Source organism: Myripristis murdjan, chromosome 4 (genome assembly GCF_902150065.1).
Source record: "Myripristis murdjan chromosome 4, fMyrMur1.1, whole genome shotgun sequence".
NCBI lineage: Eukaryota > Metazoa > Chordata > Actinopteri > Holocentriformes > Holocentridae > Myripristis > Myripristis murdjan.
Window position 1 is genome coordinate 29,802,121 of NC_043983.1, and position 25,692 is coordinate 29,827,812.

Sequence of the window (25,692 nt, forward strand, 5' to 3'; positions counted from 1 at the left end):
TGCTCACACTGCTGCTGTCTCTTATTATTATTATTTTTTTTTTATTAATTTTTTTTTTTAATTGAAAGTCAAACTCATCCTCCTCTCTTGTGACTGTTTGGTTGTCAAATCTGTTTTCTATTTTTCTATGTTGCCTGTTTGGGGTCGACCGGTAAATCCGAGGTCACACGTAGTGGTTGCACTTTTTAATTTTTTATTTTCCTACGAGGTTTTGTATGCAGTACTCATCCCCTTTTCTTTCTTTGTTTCTTTGTTTCTTTCTTTTTTTTTTTTTGGTAATTTATACCATAATCATAATTTATTCAGTCGTTGCAGTCATTCTCTCAAAACTGATGTTTTTTTTTTCTGTTTGTTTGTTTTTTGGCATATGTCCTTCCTCAAACTGTGTGTGTAAAAGTGAGAGAGACTGCATCAGACAAACTGTGAGTCACAATCCTCGTTTCTCGTTGCTCTAAAGAAGCGAATGTCCCTGCGGCACACACTGTTTGAGTTTCAGTGAATAAAATGAAGCTTTTCTCTCAACAGTGTGACACATTTTGGACCTGTGTGTGTGTGTGTGTGTGTGAGTGAGAGAGAAAGAGATAATGTAGGGATGATGGAATAATACCAAACTTTAGATACATGGAGAAACTTCACGTAGGGTTCTTAAAATGCTGTACAAGAAAAAAACCCATAAAAGAATCATCAAACTCAGGGAATTACAAGTAAAACAAATGTTAAATGTGAGCAGCAGCACTGATCTAAAGTCCACGACAGTGTGATTTCAATATTGACTCACCTTTAATCCTGAGGAAAAGCTTTGAGCCTGACCTATCTGTGCTTTAAAGCTGAAAAATCAGTTCTGTATTTAGCTGGTAAACAGTGTCAAAATGCAAATATTTTTACTTCAGTCAAGACCTTGGAGAAACCAGTAAGGGTGTTGTTGAAAAAAAAAAAAAATTCAACAAAGTGTCTGTGGAGTTTGTATTTTTTCAGAATAAATGTTTAAGACATTACAAATAAATGTCACAAATCAATATGAACTCTTTGAATGTATATGAAACAATTAAATCGATCTATAGATTTTACAATTTGTCCTCCTAACTTTGAAAACGTCATGTCACAGTCACATGTCACAGTCCTGGCATTGAAAAGCAAATGTTAATGTGACATCAGTGTAAAAATGAGGAATCTGTGATGACAATTTGCTCATAAAATACACTCATTCCGTTATGTTTTCAAGGAAGATTTCAGAGAAATAAATGAAAATATCCTAAAAATATATGTAATGAAGGCGTGTGAATTATAAGCAAGTCTTATATATTATTATTTCTTATAAACATTTCTGGTGAGAATAAATAAATGAAGCTTGATGCGGTGAGGCACATGTCATGCACACACAGGAAGTCATGCTGCGTTCAAGTGCTGTCAGACATTCACACGTTAATGACATGATTGACCCAAGATGACCTGCCTGGAAAACAAACAAACAAACAAACAAACAAATGAACATTTCATTTCAGCCGTCTTCAAGTGCTCTGTACCATAGAATCAAGAGATGAGGCAGAAAAACTCCCCTTTTTTTGAAAAAAAAAGTGAAATACATTAGTGAACTACTACCTGACATTCAAATAAATAAATAAATAAAATATTTTCCCTGTAAGAAAACATGCTTGTTTGGTACAGACTCCAATGAAAACCACATCACCATCACTTGGATATGTTTTTCAGTGAAAATTAGTGTGATGTGATGTGTGTGATGTAAGTATGATGCAACGATGATAAATCATAGTAAAATCATGAATCCTAACATAATATCTATCAAATCGCAATATGATTTTTTAAAAACGATATCATTCAGCCCCACGACTAAGTACAATATCCTTAAAGTAGGCTATAACACTTCTGTATACTTGTGACATACATATTCCTTTTTTTTTTTTTTTTTGTGCTTATATTTATGTTACAATATGATTCTATTTTATTACACATGATAAACCTATTTTGATTTTTTGCTTATCTCTTTACTAGAACTAGAGGTGACTGTAAACCGAAGACAAATGCCTTGCACGCCTAAGCACACTTGGCCATGAATGCTTGAAATATTTCCATAGTATATAAGTAACTTTGCAAGGCCAAAATAAATAGAAACATTTTTCAGCCTCTAATTCATAGAAAGAGCATAGTACATGTATAGTCATCTTCAATCTTTGTTTAAAAAGAACAACAACTTTGAATTGATCTATGCGCGCTCTGACAGTAGTTGTTATATTTCCGACCGTCCATGAAGTGCGCAGCGTGTTGACGATGCTCCGTGTCGGCCGGTAGATGGCGTTTGCGGCCAGCTCCGCGGCACAGACAGCTGAGTCACACACATAACGAACAGACAGATAGTCGCTGGCGGAAACAGAGCAGTTGTAGATAAGAAATTGCTCTAAAGGCGCCTTTAATTTTTGGTCCTCGCTGTCACTGACAACGCTTGGAAAAGATGCTGACGATAACCCTGAAGACCCTCCAGCAGCAGACGTTCAAAATAGAAATAGACCCAGAATTGACGGTGAGTAGAAGTTGACGGGGCTGAAGTAAACACGGTCAGGCCGGGGAGGACTTGGCATATTACTGGGGGATGTTACCGTTAAATCAGGGCCTCGATGCGGTCATATTTTAACTCTGCCAGGCGGGATACGCTGCTAACTTTGCATTTGTTTGAAAGGGAACGGCATGTCGAGTGTTTAAATAAGATTAAATAACGTATTTTGCTGGGCTTTTGACTCTTCAGCTGCGTTAAACAAGCTAGCAGTGGCTAGGATAGCACCGGAAGCGAGCGACTTTACCTTTCAAAATAATAGCGCGCCAGCACCATGCTCGATGGAAACATTGCCGTGCACAAATTTTTTTTTTATTTTTTATTTTATTGAAACAATGAACAATTGAACAACATATATATAATATTACAGCAAAGTAGGATGAAAGAAAAAAATTCACACTTCACAAAATATGTAACATTTCCAATATACAAATGTAGGTAAAATAAAAAAAAAAATAATAATAATAATAATGTAAAAATAATAATAATAATAATAATAATAAAATAAAATAATAAGAGAGCTCGAGGTACAGAAGCAGAAATTATAAATTAAATAAGATTATAAACTTGACATAGTCTCATTGTTTTACATGCTTTAGAAGTAATAATGTTCTTCAAATTACCTAAATAATTGGAAAACATTGCTTTGAAAACAATAATGTTAGGACGTTGGTGTGCAAACTTAGTACAATGAATGTGAAATTTAGCAAATATTATTAAGAGATTGATGATATATCTTTTCTCTATATTTATTTTATCAATTTACAAATTAAATAATGTGACAATGTAACATATATTTCCGCAAAACAGCGTTTGTTTCCACATATCAATCCGCAACTTACTCACGATTTGTTTTTCTACTTTGCATGCTTCAGGTCGGTGAGGCTTTAACGTTGAAGGTAGCGTCCGGAAGTGTAATCGGTTGCGTTGCGGGTGGCTTGACCCACGGTGTGACTTGTTACACGGTGTCTCACCATGAATGACGATGCATTATTTTAAACCTCAGTCCATTAATGTGGTAACCGGGGGGCTCACTTGTAAACTGATGCTGGGGCAGAGCAGGGGGGGTGCTCACCATGTAAATATGGCGACTGGCTCCCCTCGGGGCAGTTGCACGGAAATGATTTTTTGGTGAAATGCATCATCATCATCATCATCGTCATCATGTGAGCGTACTGTGTAATAACCATAAACCATAAAAAGCACGCTGTTGCTGTGAAGTTATAGGCCTATAACGTGTCCATCCCAGTACTGTGCATTTATTTAGGAGCTTTTTTTTTTTTATTATTATTATTATTATTATTCTAGTGGGCAGCACCGCAGCGGATGGTTAACCTACATAACCTCAGATGACCCACCATTTAATTTGTGCCACAGTGTTTACCCTCCTGTTACATGACAGTATATGACAGCAAGGTCTTTAACCCTCCTGTTACCTTCACATGTACCAACAGAAATTTAAACCTCTAGAAAAATGATTAGAATAAAAATTGTGGCTCAAGTTTATGTCCCTAATTAAATTGCCCTTTAAAATAAAACATAACTCATCCACGTCTCAGTATACATCACAGTTCATGCGGGAATCATGTTTTCCTAGCAAATGTCACATGAACTGTCAGCTGTTCTCTCTCGGCTACAGGTGTGGTTATGTTTGGTTAGGGCCCTGAAGCAGAGGGAAGTTTTGAAGATTATAAATGACTTGTTATAGTTCCTCAGTGTCATCCACACAACTAAAGTATACGTGGATAAAATAATTTCTCTTAAATAGCTAAGTAAAGGTCTGGGGTCAAATTAACCCGAATGAAACAGGGATGTGTACGAAATCTGTCGAGGACATTGAAAACACATGTAAATATTATGTTTACCCACTTGTCCCCATTAAATTAGGGAAAAAAACAATGTTCATCGCGATTTAGAGACATTCAACATTGAATTGAGCCCAAGGATAATAGGAGGGTTAAGGAAATATATTAGAAAATAAATAAACATTTTCATGGCCTTCTTTAACTTCTTCTTCATGAACATCAACCGGAGGTCATACTTAATCGGGACATGGTTTCATTCAGGACTGCAGCTACCAAATATTTTCATTGTTGATTAATGTGTTGATTATTTTTTCTGATTAATCCATTAATTCTTTCATGTATGAAATGTTAGCACTTATGACAAATGCTGGCTCAATCACAAGTTCCCAGAGCCTAAAGTTGCTTTCTTAGTCTGACCAATTTTATAGAAACAGTGGTAGTCCCACACACACACACACACACACACACACACACTGCTGTAACTCTCAAAACTTCCAATTCAATTAATTGAAGGACTGCAACATTTCAGTCAGGCAGACGTGAAACAAGATTGACTCGCTGATGTATAAAACATGACGTAGCCAAGCAGAAGACCATTCAGCGTGCAAAATAACACTGGCTGTCAAGCAGCTTATCATTTTTGTGGTTAAAAAACATGGTGCAAGTCACTCCATTTTGATGATTTTTTGTTCCTGTGCACCTGCGTGAAGACGACTCGTGCAGAAGTTGCTCTTTTGCATTTTCGAATGATCTGAAACTGAGAAAAGCAAGACATTTTTCACGTTTGTGAAACTGTAACCAGCAAACCTTTGGTATTTTCACCTCATGAATAACTAAAACGAGTAATTGATTATGAAAATTATCATCGATTTTGTGTTGCAGCATCATTAACTTAGTTTTTTCACCGAACACCAAATGGAGCTCGTATTTAACCATGTAGATGGTTTCACTGACCACAACACGGCTGTGGTGGTCATGTGATCAAAATGCGGCCAGCGGCTAATGTTACCTCAATTGCAGTTGCAGCAGCACTGTTGAAGTACTTTAATAATAGCACAGCAGGCCTCCCTTAATCATTTGTTCTATGTTGTCTATTCCACACCCAGCATGAAAACAATTTTTATAAATAAATCTTCGGTGATATGACGATATTGAATCCATAATCCAGCCGGTGATGACGAGGCTCGCTTCATCTGTGTGTGTCTGTCAGGTGAAAGCCCTGAAGGAGAAAATAGAGGAGGAGCGAGGCAAAGACACGTTTCCAGCCGCGGGGCAGAAACTCATCTATGCAGGTGAGCCGGAGGATAGTTTTGACAGAGATACAGAAAATAGATTTCAAATTCAAGTGAAAGTGCTTTCGCTCGAGTGGCAGTGAGAATACACGTCTGGGAAACTCATCAAAAATATACTGAAGGTGTAGTAATGTGATTAGTGGGTTATTATTAGTCCAGGGTGTGGGGATTGTTTAATTTTAGATGGAGTGACCCCGCAGCATTCGGGGACACTGGAATATTTCTTACATCTGTCGTCCAGGTGCTGTGACGCTTTACCTCCTCACCGGGCCAAGCTTGTTAAGTTTATTTTACTGTTGTACACAGTTTAAATCACTCTGCGTTGGAGTGGCAGCCAAATTTTTCAGTGTAAAGTTTATAGAGGTGCAATTAATTTGTCATCTCTTCACCGTATTAGTTTTACAACAATTGAAACAACCCATCTAACTTTTCAGCTTTCTAAAAACACTTAAAATAGTTAATTCTGAATATTTCTTCTCAAGGTGATTTGCCACTGCGTCTGTACCTCTCATGTATTTTGTTTCTCTTTGATGTTCGGGTTTACTTCACCGCTCTAACTTTCTCTTTCTGTTTTAATCAAACAGGCAAAATCTTGAACGATGACACCGCTCTGAAAGAATACAAAATCGATGAGAAAAACTTTGTCGTGGTCATGGTTACAAAGGTAAGGGGTCCCCTCAGAGCATTTAATACAGCCCAACACTGACGTATAAAATCCTGTGCAGATGTTTTTGTTGCCCTTTTCGGTGTTGTTAATACAGATGGTATGTATTCCATGTCTGTTTGAATGTTTTTTTTTTCGGAGCATCTGTACAAACGCTGGCAGATAAATTGATACTGTCACATGACACCAGACACCGTCAGGGATTTTCAATGTTGTGATATTGTGTTGTGTTTTTCTGGTTTAAAGGCTGCATTACAGTAAAGGGATGCGATTTTCTGAACTTTAGATCGTTCCAGTGGTTCTGTTATAAACCTCTACCTGCTTGGTCGGAATATCCACATGACTGATTATCAAAAATCTCCTTGGTGTAAATATCTCACGAAAGCACCAGTATTCATCCGCACAATAGCATGACTATTAATATCGGCGTATTTAGTCAAAGACATGGTGATATTTGACTTTTTCCGTATCGCCCATCTCTAATCAAATCAGCAGAATGAAAATGAAAACTTGACCTGGCTGAGAAGGACGGAGGCTTGGTCAGAGACGTGGGAGGGCTGCAGTCTTCTGACCGCTTCGCTGTAATGGAGGACTTTGCAGTTGTGTCATAAATCTCCCAGCAGCCATGTCTGCTGCTGTCACGGAGGCCTTTGGAGGATTGGCATTGCTCAAATTATGGCTCAGTATATAAAACCAGGCGAGAAACAAAAGAGTTTTCAGCAAGTGATAGTGGTTGTTGGGGTTTTAGCTCCATTTGTCAGCGTTATTAGTTAAAAACCGGTGGATTTGTTCCTTGATTTTAACTGAGCTCTTGCTTGAGAGTCGACTTAATTAACTTCAACAAACTGTTGGTGGTTTATTACCCAGCTAACAATCCAACAGGCTAATTATCAAAGCAACTAATATTAATGCTATCATGCAACTACTAGCCACTAAGTGTCTACCAGGGCTGTGCAGTATATAGATATTTTATCAATATCATGATAAGACACAACTGCTGTCTTCTCCTGGTTTTAAAGGCTGCATTACAGCAAAGGGAAGCAGTTTAATGAACACATTAGACTGCTGTAGCTGTTCTGTTACTTGTCAAAAATGTGTGAAAATTTTGAGAAAGCACCACCAGCCATCCCTTTGGTATTGTCACAATATCGACGTGGAGGTATTCAGTCAAAGATGTGGTGATATTTAATTTTGTCCATATTGTCCACCCCTACTTGCTGTGTTTGCTGTTGTGTAGCTGTGGACAACTAGCTAAAAAGGTTGCAGTGACAAATCGATCAATTTCCAATTAAAAAAGATTTGCAGAGTTGGAAATGCAATCACATGTTAAAGCCTTTGTTGTTAAGAGCTGAGGACGTCCAATATGGCTAACAGAGAGCGTGTAAAATTACCTGAAAACACTTAATTGTTGTTATTGTCCCAGTTGCTGCAAAAATCCTCTCGTTTCATTTTTGTCTTTGCAGCCTAAACCAGCCACTCCTCCACAAGCAGCCCCTCAGCCGACCCCCCAGCCCGCCCCATCCTCAGCCCCACCCTCAGCGCCGGCCCCCGCCCCGACACAAGTGCCCTCCACGCCCACACATACAGTGCCTGCAGCCACGCCCGCCGCTCCCCCCAGCGCCACACAGTCAGTGCCTCCCTCTGAAGCCCCGGCCGCAGAACAAGCTCCAGCGGCTTCTCTCGAGGCGACTGCGGACACGAACACAGCTCCGAATTCGGCCCCGGCCCCGGCTGCCGTCACGGAGGCCGCCGAGGCTGTCCCGGCCCCTGCAGACTCCGCCCCTGCTGCCCAACCCGAGGAGAAGCCCAGGGAACAGCAGGCGGATCAGCCGTCTGTCACCCCGCCGGTCGATTCCTCTGCTTCCAGGTGAGCGGGGAAACGTATTGATGACACTGGCTCATTTCTTTGCAAGAGGATTTTCCTTCTCCAGCCGAGTAACCCGCTCTTTAGTCGAGGCATGTCAGCTAGAGATTCACCGATACCACATTTTCAATACTGATACAAAGAACAGTAAAGCTTTGACTTGGTGTAAATTTCTGATAAAATACTACAATTCCGTAATAGCAACAAATGAGACTCAGAATTGAGCATTTGCCACTAATGTTACTGTCTGCTTTGTCTCTGCTTAAGTAGATCTGCACTCTGTCTGTGGCGCACTTATCTGCTCATAGTGCACCATTAGCAGATAAGGGAGAACACTGACATGGTTCCACAGCAGCCACAGATGTTGTGACAGATGTTTCTGCAGACAGTTTTTGTCCATCAGCCCCCTGAGCGCAGATTGAGGCTGATGACGATTAGCCCAAAAATTCTAAATATCGTCCTGATGAATCGGCCGACTAATTAATTGGTCTACCTCTAAAATCAAGAGAGTTTCTACTAGTTACTCAGAGCTTCTTGTATCGAGTATTGTTCTTGGGTAAAATATTGGGGTCAGCATTTGCACTGATTGCGGTATCGGTGCATCCCTAATATAAACATCCTAACTGGGTTAGAATAACCTTGTAGGATCATACCCTGATTCTGGTGCAGATGCCTGGCTTGCTGCCACATTAAAGTGATTGCTGTGGTATTGAAACATCTTACTGCTTTTGTTTACTTATTTATTTTTGCTGTCTCGGTGAACTGATACTTGCACCATGTGGGGTCATCTTGACATTGACAGAACTCAAACTGCGTAAGAAAAGCCAACAACCCTGCTGCTCCATTCGTCATTAAATCAGTTACCCTTAGCGTGTATTTTATTTTTAATATTTCAACTAATGCTTCCTGTAAATGTGTTTTTGTTGGTCTTATTTACCTTTTCTTTGTATGTTTCTCTCCAAGACTCGTGGATGAACTGGGTCTCCTCGAGGAAGCCGCGTCAATACTGGGTAATAAATCTGTCGTGACTGAAGAAATACCGGGCCAGTCAAATCTTCTCTCCCTCACTCCATCCACCATCCATCATCCTTTTATTCACATCTTGCAGTTTTTTTCTTTTCTCACTCCTTCCTGTCTTCCTTTGTCCCTTCTGTCTCTGTCACGCTGCCCATCTCTTGTTCTCGTCCTCCTGTTGGTTTGCTCGCTCTCTGTCTGGGGCCTCCCTCTCATGTTTCCTGTGTCTTCTCTCCGTCGCAGTGACGGGACAGGCGTACGAGAACCTGGTGGCAGAGATCATGTCCATAGGCTACGAACGGGAGCAGGTAGTCAACGCACTGAGAGCCAGCTACAACAACCCAGACCGAGCAGTCGAGTATCTGCTGACGGTGAGTCTGTGCATAAAGTTTATTTTTTAAAGGCTGATGTTGCTGCTGCTGGTATTAGCTAATATTTTAGGCTGAAAATCGATAAATTGAAAGCTGCATTAAGCATAATTTTTATGTAAAAGACACAAGACACAAAATCATACTTCAGTTTTGGATAGGGGTGCAACGATTTATTCATTGAGCCTCTGAGTCAATTTTAAAATCTGCCGATTCAAATCAGTTTGCAAAAAAAAAAAAAAACCTGATAGAGTGATTTGTGTTAATGTCGGTTTGAATAGAGGTGATGTGCTTTGAGTGGATTTATTCTTGACTCTTATAAAAATGCGCACAGGTAACTAAGTCTCATTTCATTTCGTTTAAATTCTGGTCTTGGCTAAAAGATCCTCAATTTCACTTGATTTACAAGTTAAATTTACATTAACATCAGTTAATGGCTAGAGGCACCTTGATCTCATTAAATTAAGTTAAAATGTATGTTTATTGGCAGATGTTGGCTAAAGTTTCTTTGAAATTTGAAGTTTAAATGACATTAAAACCATGCAAAATTATGTCATTTTTTAAGATGATATAGTTTGCCTTTGAACGTATTATATTCGGTAAAATTAATTTCAGTTGTTTATAAAATACAAGTAAAATACATGCATTAAATCACTCTGTCACGAGATGTTTGTTTTACTTTTCAGAAAGAAAATGGTGTTTTGTTTTGTTTTTTTAATCACTGCACATGTGTAATTGTACGGTAAAAGTAAATGTTAAAAGATGACTCAGTCGAATCAGGCCATCGAGCCGTAGTTCATGAAACTGATTTGAAACTTACAAAAAAATAAAAATGGTTCCGGGGGTTCGAATCCGACCTCAGGTCCTTTGCTGCACGTCATCCCCTCTCTCTCTCCCTTGCCTTTCCTGTCTATCTCTACTGTGACTGTCAAATAAAGCAGAAATGCCAAAAAAAAAAAAAAAAAAAATCTTAAAAATAAAAATTGTTCTCAAATCGGCCGCTGTCGAATCGTTGTTAAGCCAAAGATTCACATTTCCAGCTCTGGTGAATCCACAGTCTCGCTGATATTTCATTAGTCATCAGCAGTAGGAGCGGGGAGGCACAGAGTTCACCTGGCTGCTGTGTGTTCTCCTCCAGCCTTTCCGCCCAGTGTGTGTGTGTCTGTAGTAAATGTTGTGTGTGTGTATTGCAGGGTATTCCACCAGAGCCCAGCGATCTGCCGCCTCAGGAGCCGGTTACACACAGCGCTCCATCCAACCCCCCCGCCCCCGCCACACAGCAACCACAGCAGCCTCCAGCACCCTCCAACAGTAAGAACACACACACACACACACACACACTCCCACACACTCACACAGTGAATGCACGAGGAGGAGATTTATTTATTTACTGTAAGTTGTTCCGAATGAAATGGCACAGACACATTTCTAAAGCATGAAACATGATTATGCAGTTTCCGCTCGGGGATCAGTAAAGTGTTTCTGATTCTGATTCTGATTCTGATGAAACATATTCCCCATGAATGATTCACACCCCCCCCTCGGGCCAGCGAGTTACAAACAACTTGTGGTTGTTTATTGTGTGGACTAGACCTTTTTTTAATCAACAATTTATTTAATAAGTCACACTTTACAAGAAAAGCTACACAAATATGACGCCAGCCAAACAAAATGACCAGCTGGTGGCAGTGAGTGCAGCGCATCACACTCTGACAAAAATGCCCACCGGAGGAGAAAACATTCGCTGCCATAATGTGGAAGCCGCCCAAACTCTCACTGCTCCGTCATCATTTGGCTCACATTGGAACTGTAAATAGGTAAGCACAAGTGGGGAAAAAACAAGCTTCGTTCTTCAAAAGACTAAAAATTGCTGCTTGAGATTCTTCTGAGAGAGTCAGAGATATAATCCAAATGACTGAATGGGCTTTGAACAATCCATATTCCCCTCCTCATGTTTGTTTGTGTTTTTTGTTAAAAAAAACAAAAGAGTAACCCTGGCTGTGTCTGCCCGCCTCCCAGCAGGGACAGCGCCTGCCAGTCAGCCTCCCTCTGCAGGCGGAGGTTTGGCCTCCACCGGGAACCCTCTGGAGTTCCTGAGGAACCAGCCTCAGTTCCAGCAGATGAGACAGATCATCCAGCAGAACCCGGCGCTGCTGCCGGCCCTGCTGCAGCAGCTGGGCCGGGAAAACCCACAGCTACTGCAGGTAACACTCTGCCACTGTTCATGTGGGGCCATGGGGTTACTTTAGCTTTTATTCAACCTGATCTCTAATTCCCTGTAGATTTCATTTTAGTTTACTACTGTTTTCCCACATAATTTAGTTTTTTCAGTGTATTTTAACTGGATTTTAGCTTAATGTAACTGTTAAACTGTCTTGGTTTTAGATAGACAGACAGAGAGACATATACTTTTATGTCTGAATTGGATCAGAAAATTGTTTGACGTCTCAAGTGCTGCAGTTTCCACAAACAAGACAAACATACTGTCATGACATTGCTTAGATAAATTTGCAAAATACTAAAATGATATTCTCATCATCCAGCAGAGCAATTAAACACGTCTCTTCCATATTGTTGAGATATGCTGGGTTTAAATTAAGAAATGCAATCAGTGTTTTTTTCCCCTGTTTTGGCAGGAGCTAGTGATTTCCTTATTTGGTTTTCTGTCATATTTATGCTGATCATATTTCTTGTTTATTTTGCAGCAAATCACACAGCACCAGGAGCGCTTTGTCCAGATGCTGAACGAGCCACGCAGCGGAGACAGCGGAGGGGAGGGCGCTGAGGCCCAGGGGTCGCCACACACCAACTACATCCAGGTCACCCCGCAGGAGAAGGAGGCCATCGAGAGGGTATTTACCTGTCCACCACTCACTTTGCAGCGAATAGAAAAGTTCTGCAGTCGTGACAGTCCACTTCCAACTACTGCAAAACCTCAGTCATTAAACACGACCACTGGTTAGCTGTTATTACTGGCTGCGGTGCTCCACACTGTGTTGACTGGTAGCGAGCCACTGGCATTAACTGAGAAAGTGAGATAATTAGACCTTGTAACACCTCTAAAAAGAAATGATTATCTTAAATGATGCATCAAAGTGTGACAGTTATGTGTGGGAGGTTAGTAAATTTACACAAAATATAAAAATAATGAGCTGTTTTGAACCGGCATGAATACTTTCCCTGTTTCCATAGCAAGAGAGAGAGGAGGGAAAAGGTGGTGGCCAATGGCAGACAGTGTGTCCCTAAAAAAAAAAAAATCACCGCTCAGTTATTGTGGTTGCTCATCATGAGCTAGATCCAGAAATAAATCAGACTACATCAGCTAAATTGAGTTAATGATATTTGATCTTTAAAACTGAGGAATCTATGGGTTGTATATTTTAAAAAATCAATTCTGTGTTCTTACTAACCAAATACAATAAGCCAATACACAATCACCTGCAATTACTCAACAGTGTCACATGATGTGTGTTGTGTTTTTTTTTTTTTCTACATGTTTCTGGTTTACCCCCTTTGTTTGCATTCTTTGCTGATATTCAAGATGAATAAATCTGTAGCTGCACTCAGTTACACACACTGAACCAACACAACCGGGGGCCATAAAGGCACCGAGCTGATGGCGAGCAAACACATCAGTGGGTCAGAGATTAAACATACGGTGTGTTAATGCATAATGTTGAGTTAATTATCACTCGACTGTGGTGTATGCTAAGGTGTTTGCATGGAGTCAACATAGTGTTTGTGTTAGCAGTGAACATGCTATCACCGGTGGTAGAGAGAGTACTATAAATTACTCTGTTACTTTGAGTCTAAATGGTCAGCCATCTGCAATTATTCAATGTGTACCTTTTTTTTTTTTTTAAATTTTGGAAATGACAAAACATATAACCACCAAAGTAGAAGCAGGTTCCCTTCCTCATGTTTGCAGACTGTGCTTTTATTGTGAAAGGTTCCACAGTCTGTCATTGATCATTTGTTCTCTGTAATGGATGTGATTTAAAATCTAGTGAAGTAAAATACTCGAACAAAAATGAGCTCAAGTAAAAGTAAAATGACTGACTTTAGAAAATACATGTACTCAAAAAGCTACTCAATAACAGTAACTTGAGTAATTGTAATTAGTTACTTCACCTCTGACTATCACTCAATATACTGTAGTGTGTTAACATGTTTTGGGCTCTACAGTTGAAGTCGCTGTGTTCTTGTATTCATTAACTATGGATGTGTGTCTGCATCACTAGCCGTAGTCTAAATCATGGCCGTGCTGTTTCTCACCTTAACGTGTGTGTGTGTGTGTTTTGTTGCAGTTAAAAGCACTGGGCTTCCCCGAAGGCCTGGTCATTCAGGCCTACTTCGCCTGTGAGAAGAACGAGAACCTCGCCGCGAACTTCCTGCTTCAGCAAACGTGGGACGACGAGTGAACGGCGTGGCCGCGCGACGCCGTTCAAACGAGGGCTACAGAATGTATGACAGTGCTACACAAGGTCCACTGGAACGAGGAGACGAGGGGGAAGAGGGGGATTTATTTGTTTTCACACGTGACTGTGGTCTGGCCTAATCGACGATGAGATAATGATGATGACTGTGGTAATGATGATAGTGATTATGAGGAGGAGGATGATGATAATGATGATGATGATGATGATGTTTAAAGTTAGCTATGCTGCCTACTCTCCATTCTGCTGTGATGATCATCATAGGAGCTCACACTGAGCCACGCCTCACTGCTGCTATCTCATTACCGCTGCTGCTTGTGCTGCGTGATCACAGTAAGACAAGTAATACAACCAATTTCTTTCACTTAACTGAGAAAAAGGCAACACTTTGCATCGCTTTCCAAATCCAACATGTCTTTTTTTTTTTTGTCTTTTTAAAGGTGTATTCTGCATATTAAACTCTTAGGCTGCCCGAGGGAGGTGTGTTTTACTTCCAGACCACTTAAAAAGAAAATGTTGACATCTGTATACAGTGTATATGTATATATTTAAGCCCCCATGTCTGTGCAAAAACTTCCCTCTGGCAACGACTTCCTAAGCCACTACAGAAACAAGGAAAATGCTGACGTGTTCATATTTTCTGCATGACAATACAGTTACAAAAAAATGTCCTTTTTGTCAGTCTCACATGTTGGATTTACCTGAAAATCTGATGCAAACTGTTGACAGTTTAAAGGGAGCTAGCACTGCTTTATGTTAAAGTTCAGGTCTGAGCATTATACCATCGTTTTCTTGGACTGCCTCTGTCCTTGGAAAGCTGAAATCCCAAACATGAAAGATAACCACAGACCTAATGTGACTAAATAGCACAAATCCCTGGTTCCAGTAGTGTTTTGACTTTTCATTCGGCATACAGATGTGGTTTTGGGGGTTGCACACATTCAGTCGACAGTGGAGTCTGCAAGGCGGCAGAAATCGCTGCAGGAGAAGTATGTGTTTTGACAATAAAAGTGAGATTTTACGCTCTTTTTTTCTTTTTTCATCTTTTTTAAAAAGATAGATTGGCAAAGGTTAGCTGAAGCATAGACTGAATGCATGAAACCACTTACACACAAGCTTTATGCTACAAATGAATAGTCAAAATGCCACCACTACCAGAAAAAAACACGATTCTGCACTGACTAACTTAATAGCTTTTGCAACTAAAAAGCATAACATTGATCTTGCTACTGTTCCACTGAATTAGTTGTATAATGGCAGTGGAGGTTATGCGTGAGACTCAATAAAGATAGGTGGAACTGCATAGTATTTTTTTGGGAGACGTAGGCACACCCAAGTGCAACAGTCAGTTTGATTTGTCATTAAGGTTTTGCAGTTAAAAGTTCTGTTATGGCGTTTCATGGGTGAAGGAATTTGCAAATAATATGAAGTACAATATTGCAAGGTTTTGAGTTGAGTATTTTGATTTTTTTTTGAGAAAGATTATGTGTTTGTTTGTTTTTTTTTTTCTTTAGCTAAAACGATCCAACATAGTCCACCGGTTACTTTCAGACAATCTTTTTTTTTCTGTTCAGTTTGTCATTATATCAGATCTTCTATGCATCTTAATGCTGTAAGAGTTTTGAGCCATCGCTCCACCATGCCTTATGGGTTGAACAAGTTTCATTTAAAGAAAAAGAAAATAGTACACTAGTTTACAAAGTAGTGTTTGATCTATTATGAAATATTTTACATGTTATATTTATGCATAGATGAGTGTCATAAAATTGATGATCATATTCATTAGAGTTTGGATTATAAGTAATTAACAGTAGTCTTTTGTTTTGAAAGTGGATTAAAGGGAATTCCAAGAAGTGCTAGAAGCCAAAACAAAACAAACAAAAAAACATTTTTCAAGATTCAGCATGTGCTTTGCTCTTTCTTCTTTTAAGTTCTTTTCTTTCTTTTTTCCAACTGGGGATGACTGGAAATTTTGTATTATACTGTAAATGCGTTATACAAACTTTGCGTTTGGAAAATGAGGCACTTTATTGTGACAAAACGCTGTTCTTTAGTTGTAAAGGGGTTGTTGGTTGCATGAGTTTGTTACCAAGGGTTATTTATAGCATGGCAGTGGGATAGTTATGATAAATACCACCTGAGTGGTGTTGTTTTGATCTTGGTTTCTCTGTTATTTTACCCCTTTTGTTGATGTTTTGTTTCCTTTTTTTTGGATTTATAAAAAAAAAAGAACAAGAAGATAGCCTTAAATACACCACTTGAAGTTTTGCTGAATAGTTGTGAAAAACTCTTGTTTCAGCGTTGTGTAAAATAAATGGCTTTTACAAAGCGGACTAAGTGACGTTATCAGTCGACCTGCCTTCAAATATTTACTGTCCAGTACGAAACAAAAAGTGGTGTGTTACTGTTGACTGTTTATGTAGCAAACACATGAATGAGTGATGAACAGGTAAGGTCTTCATAACTCGGGCACCAGTTCAGTGCATTCAGTGGGCACAGCTGCCGCCGACCGGGTTTGGGTGGTGAAACGATAGCAAAAGTTGAAATTGTATGCCAGTAAAAGCAACATGGGGTCTCAAGTACATGCCGAATTTCTGAATTCACCCCAGAGATGTGAAAAGTACATTATCTTCCGTTGTGGGAGGTTTGCAACAAACGAAAAGTGGAATTATCAGAGTTTCTGAATGGAGTTTGGCGTGGCAGCCTCTGTCGGCTGTGGGAACAGCTGCAACAGAGTGTGACGCGTGGGTTTGTCCGCTAGGGGGCGTGTTGCCTTGGAGAGGGAGGGTGTGTGCGTTCCCGCAGCAACAGGGAAGATGGCAGCTCTCACATCTCTCACCCAGGTAAAGATGCAGCATTTTAATGCGATACACTTCAACCCGAGGCGAGGTGAAGCTGTAGCTTGACACCCCGTGTGTCATTTATGCCACTGCTTTTCCTTTTAATTGTGTTGAAGACATCCGCTCCATCTGAAGCGGCGCTAGACAGCAGACAGTCAGCTGGTCGGATGAGGCCTCATTACATTACCGTTAGCCCGTTAGGCAGCGGGCTGGGCAGCGGCGGCTAGCGGCGGCTAGCTAGCTGTTGTCAGATAAATTATTGCAAAAACTTAGCTGTATGCCTACAACTTAACATTCAGAAAAATGCCTGTGCACTGGTTTGGGGGAAACACGCAGCATGGGCACAGCTTATCACGTTAAGGACGCGCTAGCCTGTGCTCTTAAAATGTACATATCATGACAAACTGAGTAACGTTAGGTGCTTAAGCTAGCCAGCGTCTGCTAGCCTGTTAGCCTGATGACAAGCAGGGCAGAGGGGATGGAGATGGACGCTGCTGGCGCTAGCATGGCTACACGGCAGGCTAACCTCACTGAACCCGGGCTCAGCTTGGATCAGCGGCGTGTCATCTCTCTCCCCTCAGCTGGCTAAACTGGAAGGTTACAGCTGTGTGGCTCTTTAACCTCAGACAAGCCTGAGAAGCTGTTGCGAGAGTGACTCCAGACCGACTGAGCGACGTATCGTCATCATATCCTTATCTACACATGAACATGCGTGATATTAATATCTCACAAAGCAACGATATGGACGACATCAAATTTAGGGCTAGGGTGAGTCTAAGACAGTGGCTGGTCTGCTCTGATAAAAAAAAAAAAAAAAAAAAAAGTGAATTAATTGCATTTTATACATCCAATTTATATTTTACTGCTGTTTTTGAAGACTTTTTTTTTTTTTTTTTTTTTACTGTGAAATTGTTGTCCAAGCATTGTGTTGAAGCGTAAGTTTGATTGTATTTTTATTTTTATTTTTATTTATTATTCTTATTCTTATTATTCTTATTAGTATCATTATTATTTTTATTTTATTTTATTTTATTTTTTGCCAAATTTATTTGAATGCAGCCTAAGACAGTAATTGGTCTATTCTGATCAATGGTACACTTTGTGAAGAAACTGAATTTTCTATGGCTGTTTGGTATTACTAGGTTGTTTTTTGAAGAATGCTTAATTTTCACTGTTACTTTTTCAAGTGTGTCAGCCATAGTCATAGCGTATGTGGTATCACTATCAAGATATTTGGCATAAATATTTAGGTGTGGAATTTGGTTTATATTGTGCAGACTGTGCTAGACTACTGGGTTTTATTTGCTCTGAGTGAGGTATTCAGACCTGAACACAGCCACAATCACAAAAGATAAAGTGGAGGAGCCTTTATGTCCCTTTATCTTGTGTCACTGCACTGATACTGAGGGTTTATGACAAACCTAGACAGCCGATCGCTTCTTGGCACCAGTGTAACAGGATACTGCATTTCCTTGCGTTGGTTTGTGAAGTCTTATTGATCTCCAGCACTGCCATTAGTGTGCTCTTTCATGAAATCTCAGCGGTCAGAAATGCAGCAATCTGGGCCTGCTGTGGGGTCTGAATGTCTGAAGCCACTGCCATCAAGTGTTTCAGCTGACACTCCCTGTTGAAAAACACACTATTTAACTACAAAGACATAAATGGTTTTAGATCTTTGAGAGTGAAATTGAAATGTATGTGAATATCTTGTGTGCACACCGTATTTCAAGGTTTTCTTAAATTGTCCTTAGATTTTAAACACGTATTAACACATGTATGCTCCTAATACACAGTGTTAATTGGTTCAGGCTACTACCAGGTGCTGACTAAGTTATAAGATGCTTTAGTTACTGTTTTTGATTTTGATACAGCACTTGTATTGGAAAATATTTTCCAGTTGTTTGTAACAATGTCATAAGAGCTTAGTGAAACATTTTGGGGCAGATTATTCTCCTGAATGCTTAAAAATCATACCATTGCCACTTTTCGGTTAAATTTGAAAGTTTCCAAGGGGCTGTACAACCCACCCTGGAGAGGTGAGGCAGACACACCATCCGAAGAGCAGTATTTGTAGAACACATCTTTATATTTTACATTTTACGCAGTGTCCCTTTTAAAGGGAGATTGGGAGCTGTGTCTAAATGTTTTCTCCACTGACAAAACAATCGTCATCTTTGAGCAGGGTGCAAACAATACTAAAATTTCACTGCAGAAGACCGGGAGAAAGTCCTGTTTATAGACGAGTCAGTGCTTGAGCTTTACAGCTGCAGCCAGAGAGCGTTTGTGGGAAGACAGCCACACGAGAGGTTAATGCAACAGTGCATAAAACCTGAGCAAAGAAAAGTACTGCTCTATTCTGCGGAGGCCTGACACCCCATTTGGAGTAAAGCTTTATGGAGGAGGATTCATTTTCCAGCAGGACAATGAGCCTGCAAGCACTGAAGCTATGCCAGGTCTGTCTGATGTCCTTGAAAGTGCTTTGGGAATATTTTACAAAGGAAAAACATACTGTAGTATCACAAGACTCTGTCCCTGATGCTCTAAAACAATGCTAGAACAAATTTGATTCTGAAAATCTGCAGAACTATGTACAACAGTGCACACAGTGATTTAGATAAATAGAGGCCATACACCAAGTATTGAGAAATTTTGACCTTCACTACAGAAGAGGAACCTTGCATAATTGAAAAAATATTAAATCTTGTTTGAGACGTACCGTTTGAAAAATTGTTTTTAGCTTTTGTTCAGTGATGAAACAAACTTGGTATTGATAGTGGACTCAGACTCGAGGACCCCATACATTGTTTGAGTAAGTGCAAAATAGGACAAACACAGGTCTTAATATTTAATCTGGTTACATTTGTTTAAGCTCATCACTGCACGTCACTGTAGGAAATCTATACATACATATAGAACAATTTGGAGTTGATAAATGATCTAATAACACCCTCTCTGTCCCATAGTTGTCAAGTGGGAACCCTGTATATGAAAACTTTTACAGACAGGTAAGATGACATTTTATAGCACAGTGTTGTCTAACCTGCACAAGGATCTGTAATAACAGCATAACAACCTTTTTTTTTTTTTTTTTTTTACCGTAGTTATATGAACTTTGCTTATTAGCACTGCCTCGTTTTGAGAGGGGATCTCAGTATGTAGGAAAAAACAAAAGATGTAAAGATGTGGTGTACTTCTGACTGTGACTGTTCATTGTGTGTGTGTGTGTGTGTGTGTGTGTTCGTTCCAAGGTGGATCCCGGTAATACAGGGAGAGTAGGACCGACAGAAGCTGCCTTGTTCTTAAAGAAGTCTGGGCTCCCTGACATCACATTGGGGAAGGTGAGCATTCCCCAAAGTTGAACGATATCATGTTTTCTGTTACTTTTGTTAGATTGTTCAAACCAGATATAGTTTCCAAACCAGATATAGTTTCCTGCAGTTTAAGTTTGGCAGTGGAATGAGCCTCAACCCCTGTTGTGTATTTCTGTCGGTCTGCAGCGATGATAGCTGAGTCACTTCCAACGCATCTTGCTCTCACTGCTGTCAACGGACTGAACAAAGATTGTGATTAGACGTTTTCAGTGCTTGCAGCTGTAAAACGAGATAGGCAGCGCCGCCCTCGTCAGTTATAGATACCCCACAAATACTGGAAATGGGCCTAACAGCATTCACATTTCTCTTACAAAACCCCCACGTTTTTACATGCACTGGAATGATGTTATCTGAGGACATCCAAAGTAAAATTTCAGCTCAAATGACCTAATGTTTTTTGGTGAATACATAAATCTTGACCTTCAACAATTGTATGCGGTGAACAGATGATTTCAACAAACTCACATCATAACTTTGTGAATGTAGCCCAGGTATTGCACAAGTTTGCTGGTAATTCATTTATTACATGAGGTCTGCACATAATGCAAGTCCTAATTACAAAAAGTTAGTGTCAGAGGGCTTCACAACACCCACATAATGAAAACAGATGGTGAAAAAAAGACACACCTTCATCAGTGGTGGAGGAAATAGAGAAAACCTCTGTTGTTGTGTTTGCATTTGGATCAGAGTGCAAACTACCGGAGTATTTCTGCAGCAGACACAGGTGTCTGGAGCTTTTGTTCACATTTTGCTGAGAGACACATGAGTTGTCGATGCATTTTTCATCGTCACTCCTCCTGCGTCTTGTTCTGCAGTGATGCCTCTGAAGCATCAGTCCAGTCTATGCTGGGAGCATCTTCTCTGTTTCAGTACAAATGGATCATTTTCCAGCAGGGTTGAACAATATGGTTAAAAAATCATATTGCACGTGTTTTGGTAGACACTGAAAAAGTGACATGACTCAGGAGTTTAGTGGGAATGATGATATTTGCTTGATAATTTTCATGATAAAAAGAAATATTCAGAATGTGATGATGTCATTTACCAGGGTTTGTACCAACCAAACCGTGTTTTCTTGCATTTGGAAAATGCAAATGTTAGAAAGAGCATTTAGGTAGCATCACAATCCTTTAGAAACACAAAGTTAACAGACCACAAGGAGTAATCTATGTTGTTATGTCTCAAAAATCTCACATTGATAACACACACACACACACACACACACACACACACACACACACACACACACACACAACCCCCGAGTTGGTAAGGAAGCAGAATAAAGGATGAAACAAAAGAGCTGTACTTGCCTGTCAGTGGTGATAAACACCCTGTAAAAACAATAAATCGTGACTAACAGGAAATAGTAACAGCTGAGTAGCTCCATTAGAAGAGGCAGTAGTATGACTTCTCACACACACACACACACACACACACACACACACACACAGGGGGATGACTGTCATGACTGCTTGGAAGCGATGACATCATGCCTTCCCCTCTTGGCTCTGGTCTCTGTTCTATTAATGTGACTGGGAGTGGGAGCACTTAGTTTTACTGTCCTTGTTTTTTCTAAAGAGGCTTACCTGGTGATATCAGGTTTTCCGTTGTTGTGACTTTTCGAAGCCTCCGAGAGCATGACACTACTTTTGGGAATGAGCATTGACTTATTGAAAGGCATCCACAGGGCACAATGAGGTCAAAACCAGTGCTGGAACTGGTCATGTGTCAGCCTCAGCACCTGCAGCTGGTGGAGATTTGATGTCCAGGTCTCTTCATCTGATAGGGGGTCGTCTGGTTTTTCTAATCACCAGGCCAGCCCCGCTGCTATTGTTGCCACACAGTGCTCGTTAATCCTGTTGTTTGTGTTTGCGTCTTGTGTTTCAGATCTGGGATTTGGCCGACCCCGATGGCAAAGGCTACCTGGACAAACAGGTAGGGAATCGATCACTCCCTCTGTTTTTCTTACTTCTCTTATGTGAACAGCACTAAGTACCACTGTCACTGTTACTTAGATCACCTACTGTCAGCTGTGTGATATTTTAATATAGTGATTGGTATCATCTGGGGTTTTTGATATAGCAACATTGTGAAATAAGTCAAATGTTATGTTTTCTTGCTCTTAAAAGAAAATTGATCTTTGGTATAGTGTTGGGTTGTGTGTTTACCTGCTCATCAAGTCCACATTACTAATTACTGAACACGCATTAGTGACTACTAATGACCATTACTAATTTTCTAATGTTTCTGTTATGTAAGTATCTTATGAAAGCGTGAATATTCATCCACAGAAATATCATCACAGTATTAATATTGAGATATTCGGTCCAAAATGAGGTGGCGTGTAATTTAGTCAGTCTCACCCAGCCCTGCCTGCTGCTCAGTCAAACAGGGAGGGGGAGATATTCTGTTAAATGGTTTTATTTATGGTGTCAGGAGTTCATGTCAACACTGTTAGTTGAATACGACCGTAACCAGAGAATGGACAACAGCCAGCCTTGTATGTAAATGTGGCCTCTTGTGTTTGTCTGTGTTTGGTGCATGCATGTTAGTCAGCCCTGCGAGTGGGAGTATTAGAGAGCTGGTGGGTAACTTTGACTCTGTTTTCCTCTCTCAGGGGTTTTATGTAGCTCTGCGGCTGGTGGCCTGCGCTCAGAGCGGACAGGAAGTCAGTCTGTCCAGTCTCAACCTCACAATCCCTCCCCCCAAGTTTGTGAGTATAACTCAAACTCCAAATCTAAATGTTATTAGTCCATGTACACTGAAGGTGGTGGTCACAAACAACTTTTAGAGGAGATTGACATGTACGTGGAATTCACATCAAACCTGCAGACTCCAGAAAGTTCGCTCAGTCTGTTTAAGAGTTTAAAGACGTGTTTACAATCCAGTGAACTGAGGATATTGCAGCTCTCTGACAGCCACGCTTGTTTCTTTGTGTTTTTAGAAGGACACCAGCAGTCCGTCTCTAAGCAACACAGCTTCAGTCCCCAGTGAGCCACACTGGGCTGTCAGGGTGAGCACACAAGCACACACACACACACGCACATGCACACGCACACACGCACAAACTGTAGAAAAAGGTTGTTACTGTTACTGGCAAGTTAAAAGGACATAACTCAGTCTCCAAAGTGCTGTGTTTTGTTCATATTCAGGAGCATGAACAATACCGGTTGTTAACATCTTCATGACACCACAGATGTTGTGGTGGAAAAGAGCGAGGTTCCTGCCAGCTCCTCAGAGTGAAGGAGGAATCAGCAGACTGTGATGTCTTACACAAAGGAAGTTATTTGATGCTCAGTTGAGGAGAAGAGAGTGTGAGCACTTTGAGTGCGAGCACTGTGTAGCACCACATCAATTCTGAGGGTTGCTCACCAGCCTGCCTTCTTTCAAGGAGATCTGCTTACCTGAGTATGCTAGAGGTCAACAGCTCTGTGTTTGTGAAAGGCATCAATCTGCTTGGCTTTGTCTTCCTACGCCTGGCCTGCTCCAGACCTATGGCCTTGGTAGCTTGGAGACAGTTTTCTTATCAGGGCAGCTGCTTACAGTGTCAGTACAAAGAGGGAGAGCAGCTCACAGTGTCCTAAATGAAATACTGACTGGATATTGTCAATAATGTATAAGACTGATGCATAACCATAACTAGAAGAGTGCACTTCGAAGAGTGCAGATCTCCCGTTTTCCAGACTATAGGCTCCCCTGTGTGCTAAGCAGAACTCAGGAGAGACAGCTGATCGTGTTGTCACATGCTTTCCACATTGCAAATGAATTACTGCATTATTCAAATATAACACAGTGTAGTATAAAAAAAAAAATACCATAACACTCCAAAAACCTCTCGAGTTTAGCTTTTCTTTAATACCCACACTATATCAGTGGTCAGGAATGCATACAGAAGCTGCATTTCAAAAAGAACACAAATTAAAATAGCAAAATTGAAAACAACTGCTAAGGTCTCTTGCTCTTTTCTCTCTCTCTTTCTCTCTCTCCCTCTCTCTCTCACTCATGCACACACAGATACACACACACACACACACACTGTTCAGCAGCAGCTATTTTACATATCATCTTTTAAAGTTGTGAAGCATCAGGCTGTTTAACCTACAGTATTTTGACCCTCCGCTTGTTGACATACTGCATCAGCCTCTGACACTTTTTATAGTGTTTTCACCCATGAGTCTGCTCTGTTCTGTTGACCTTCTTGTGTTTTATAAAGTGGCCCAAAAATGCAGCACACACATTTTTTCGCCCACGATGGGAATGAACACAGGCTTTACAGGATAAAAAAATATATATATTTGGTTCGTAGGTCCAGTGGTATGCAAAGAGAGAGAGAGAGACAGAGGTAATGAAGTGAGGGAGTGGAAGTAGTGAGAACAAATGTTTTTAAAAGGTTTTAGGCCAGTAGTTTGCGAGATTAGCTGTGGACAGACACCTAGACCCACACCCATAATCTCCTCCTTATTATAGCCAAACTCAGCGGTAAATACGAAAACCACAGTTTAATTTATATATTGTAGTTTTTTACTTTACTTTTACTTTACAGATGTATGTCTCTTTCATGTTTGAATTTATATACATTGCCTGTGCTGTAATTTACACTCTCAAAATACAAGTAAGATGAATTTTTAGCTCTTACATGATGTCGGTTAAAGTGTCAAGCTAATTAAAGTGAGGATGAACATTACTTCAGTTCAATTAATCAAAAGATATACTAAGGCAAGAGGACAGAAGCAGTGTCAAAGCAGTCCCAAAGCAACACTACCAAATTGGGACATTTAGGTAATGTTTGTGTGTGTGTGTGTGTGTGTGTGTGTGTGTGTGTGTGTGTGTGTGTGTGTGTTCCTCTCTAGCCTGAGGAGAAGAGTAAGTTTGATGGGATTTTTGAAAGCCTGGTTCCGGTCAATGGGCTGCTGTCAGGAGAGAAGGTCAAACCGGTCCTGATCAACTCCAAACTACCTCTGGACGTCCTGGGGAAGGTACTGATTGTTTTTAAATTCTTTCTTTTTGCTCCAACATTGGACTAAACTACATCAGCCTTTACTGAAGGCACAAAAGCACATTGTTTTACATATAAATCTGTTTACCAGAATGTCTTGATTTCCCCATAAATATGCAATAGCAATGATGCCGCTGTGCTTGCAGGATTCTTTTCTCATTTTGCCGGCACAGCCCATAAATTGAACAAATGTTTGTTGCAAGTGATGCAAAGTGACCCGTTTGCCATTTGATAAATGGAACGCCTATTCTTGCTGAGTGATTGCTCATGTGGATTTGAAGTAAAACTGCAAATGGTTTATTGTAAGGAAAATGTTCAGCGGTGTTGAAGCTGTTGTTTGCACAGTAAGGCCGTCTTTGAAAGAGAAATCCTTTGCCTTTTTATGTATTGAGTAATGGATTATCAGAGAATTTGTTTTTCCAAAGTGGGATTATTGTGTTGTTTGAATGTAACCTGTAATATGTCTTGTTAGTGCT

At 40.3% G+C, this 25,692-nt stretch overlaps 2 protein-coding genes across 8 annotated transcripts in view; both read left to right on the top strand.

Moving 5' to 3' along the window:
* Window positions 1–2,318: 2,318 nt before the first annotated feature.
* On the top strand, window positions 2,319–16,347 carry rad23ab (RAD23 homolog A, nucleotide excision repair protein b). Its single transcript, XM_030050009.1, has 10 exons — window positions 2,319–2,536; window positions 5,582–5,663; window positions 6,248–6,327; window positions 7,791–8,194; window positions 9,155–9,201; window positions 9,449–9,576; window positions 10,767–10,884; window positions 11,593–11,777; window positions 12,279–12,425; window positions 13,881–16,347. The coding sequence occupies exons 1-10, from the start codon at window positions 2,468–2,470 to the stop codon at window positions 13,992–13,994; spliced, it is 1,374 nt and encodes a 457-aa protein (XP_029905869.1). The 5' UTR covers window positions 2,319–2,467; the 3' UTR covers window positions 13,995–16,347.
* Window positions 16,348–16,733: 386 nt separating this feature from the next.
* The window catches only part of LOC115357590 (epidermal growth factor receptor substrate 15-like 1), a 59,535-nt gene continuing 50,576 nt past the window's right edge, over window positions 16,734–25,692 (top strand). For all 7 annotated transcript variants that reach the window (XM_030049136.1, XM_030049135.1, XM_030049137.1 and 4 more), the window contains exons 1-7: window positions 16,734–16,852; window positions 19,813–19,854; window positions 20,098–20,187; window positions 22,108–22,155; window positions 22,838–22,933; window positions 23,165–23,233; window positions 25,071–25,196. In XM_030049136.1, coding sequence (XP_029904996.1) covers window positions 16,826–16,852; window positions 19,813–19,854; window positions 20,098–20,187; window positions 22,108–22,155; window positions 22,838–22,933; window positions 23,165–23,233; window positions 25,071–25,196 — 498 coding nt within the window. In that variant the 5' untranslated portion in view covers window positions 16,734–16,825. The remainder of the gene's footprint in view (window positions 16,853–19,812; window positions 19,855–20,097; window positions 20,188–22,107; window positions 22,156–22,837; window positions 22,934–23,164; window positions 23,234–25,070; window positions 25,197–25,692) is intronic.

Excerpts from the sequence above, each read along its gene's own strand:
- rad23ab (XM_030050009.1), top strand. The coding sequence starts at position 2,468 with ATGCTGACGATAACCCTGAAGACCCTCCAGCAGCAGACGTTCAAAATA. Across the intron at positions 2,537-5,581 it reads AAATAGACCCAGAATTGACG|GTGAAAGCCCTGAAGGAGAA; the intron begins GTGAGTAGAAGT and ends TGTGTCTGTCAG. Across the intron at positions 11,778-12,278 it reads AAAACCCACAGCTACTGCAG|CAAATCACACAGCACCAGGA; the intron begins GTAACACTCTGC and ends TTTATTTTGCAG.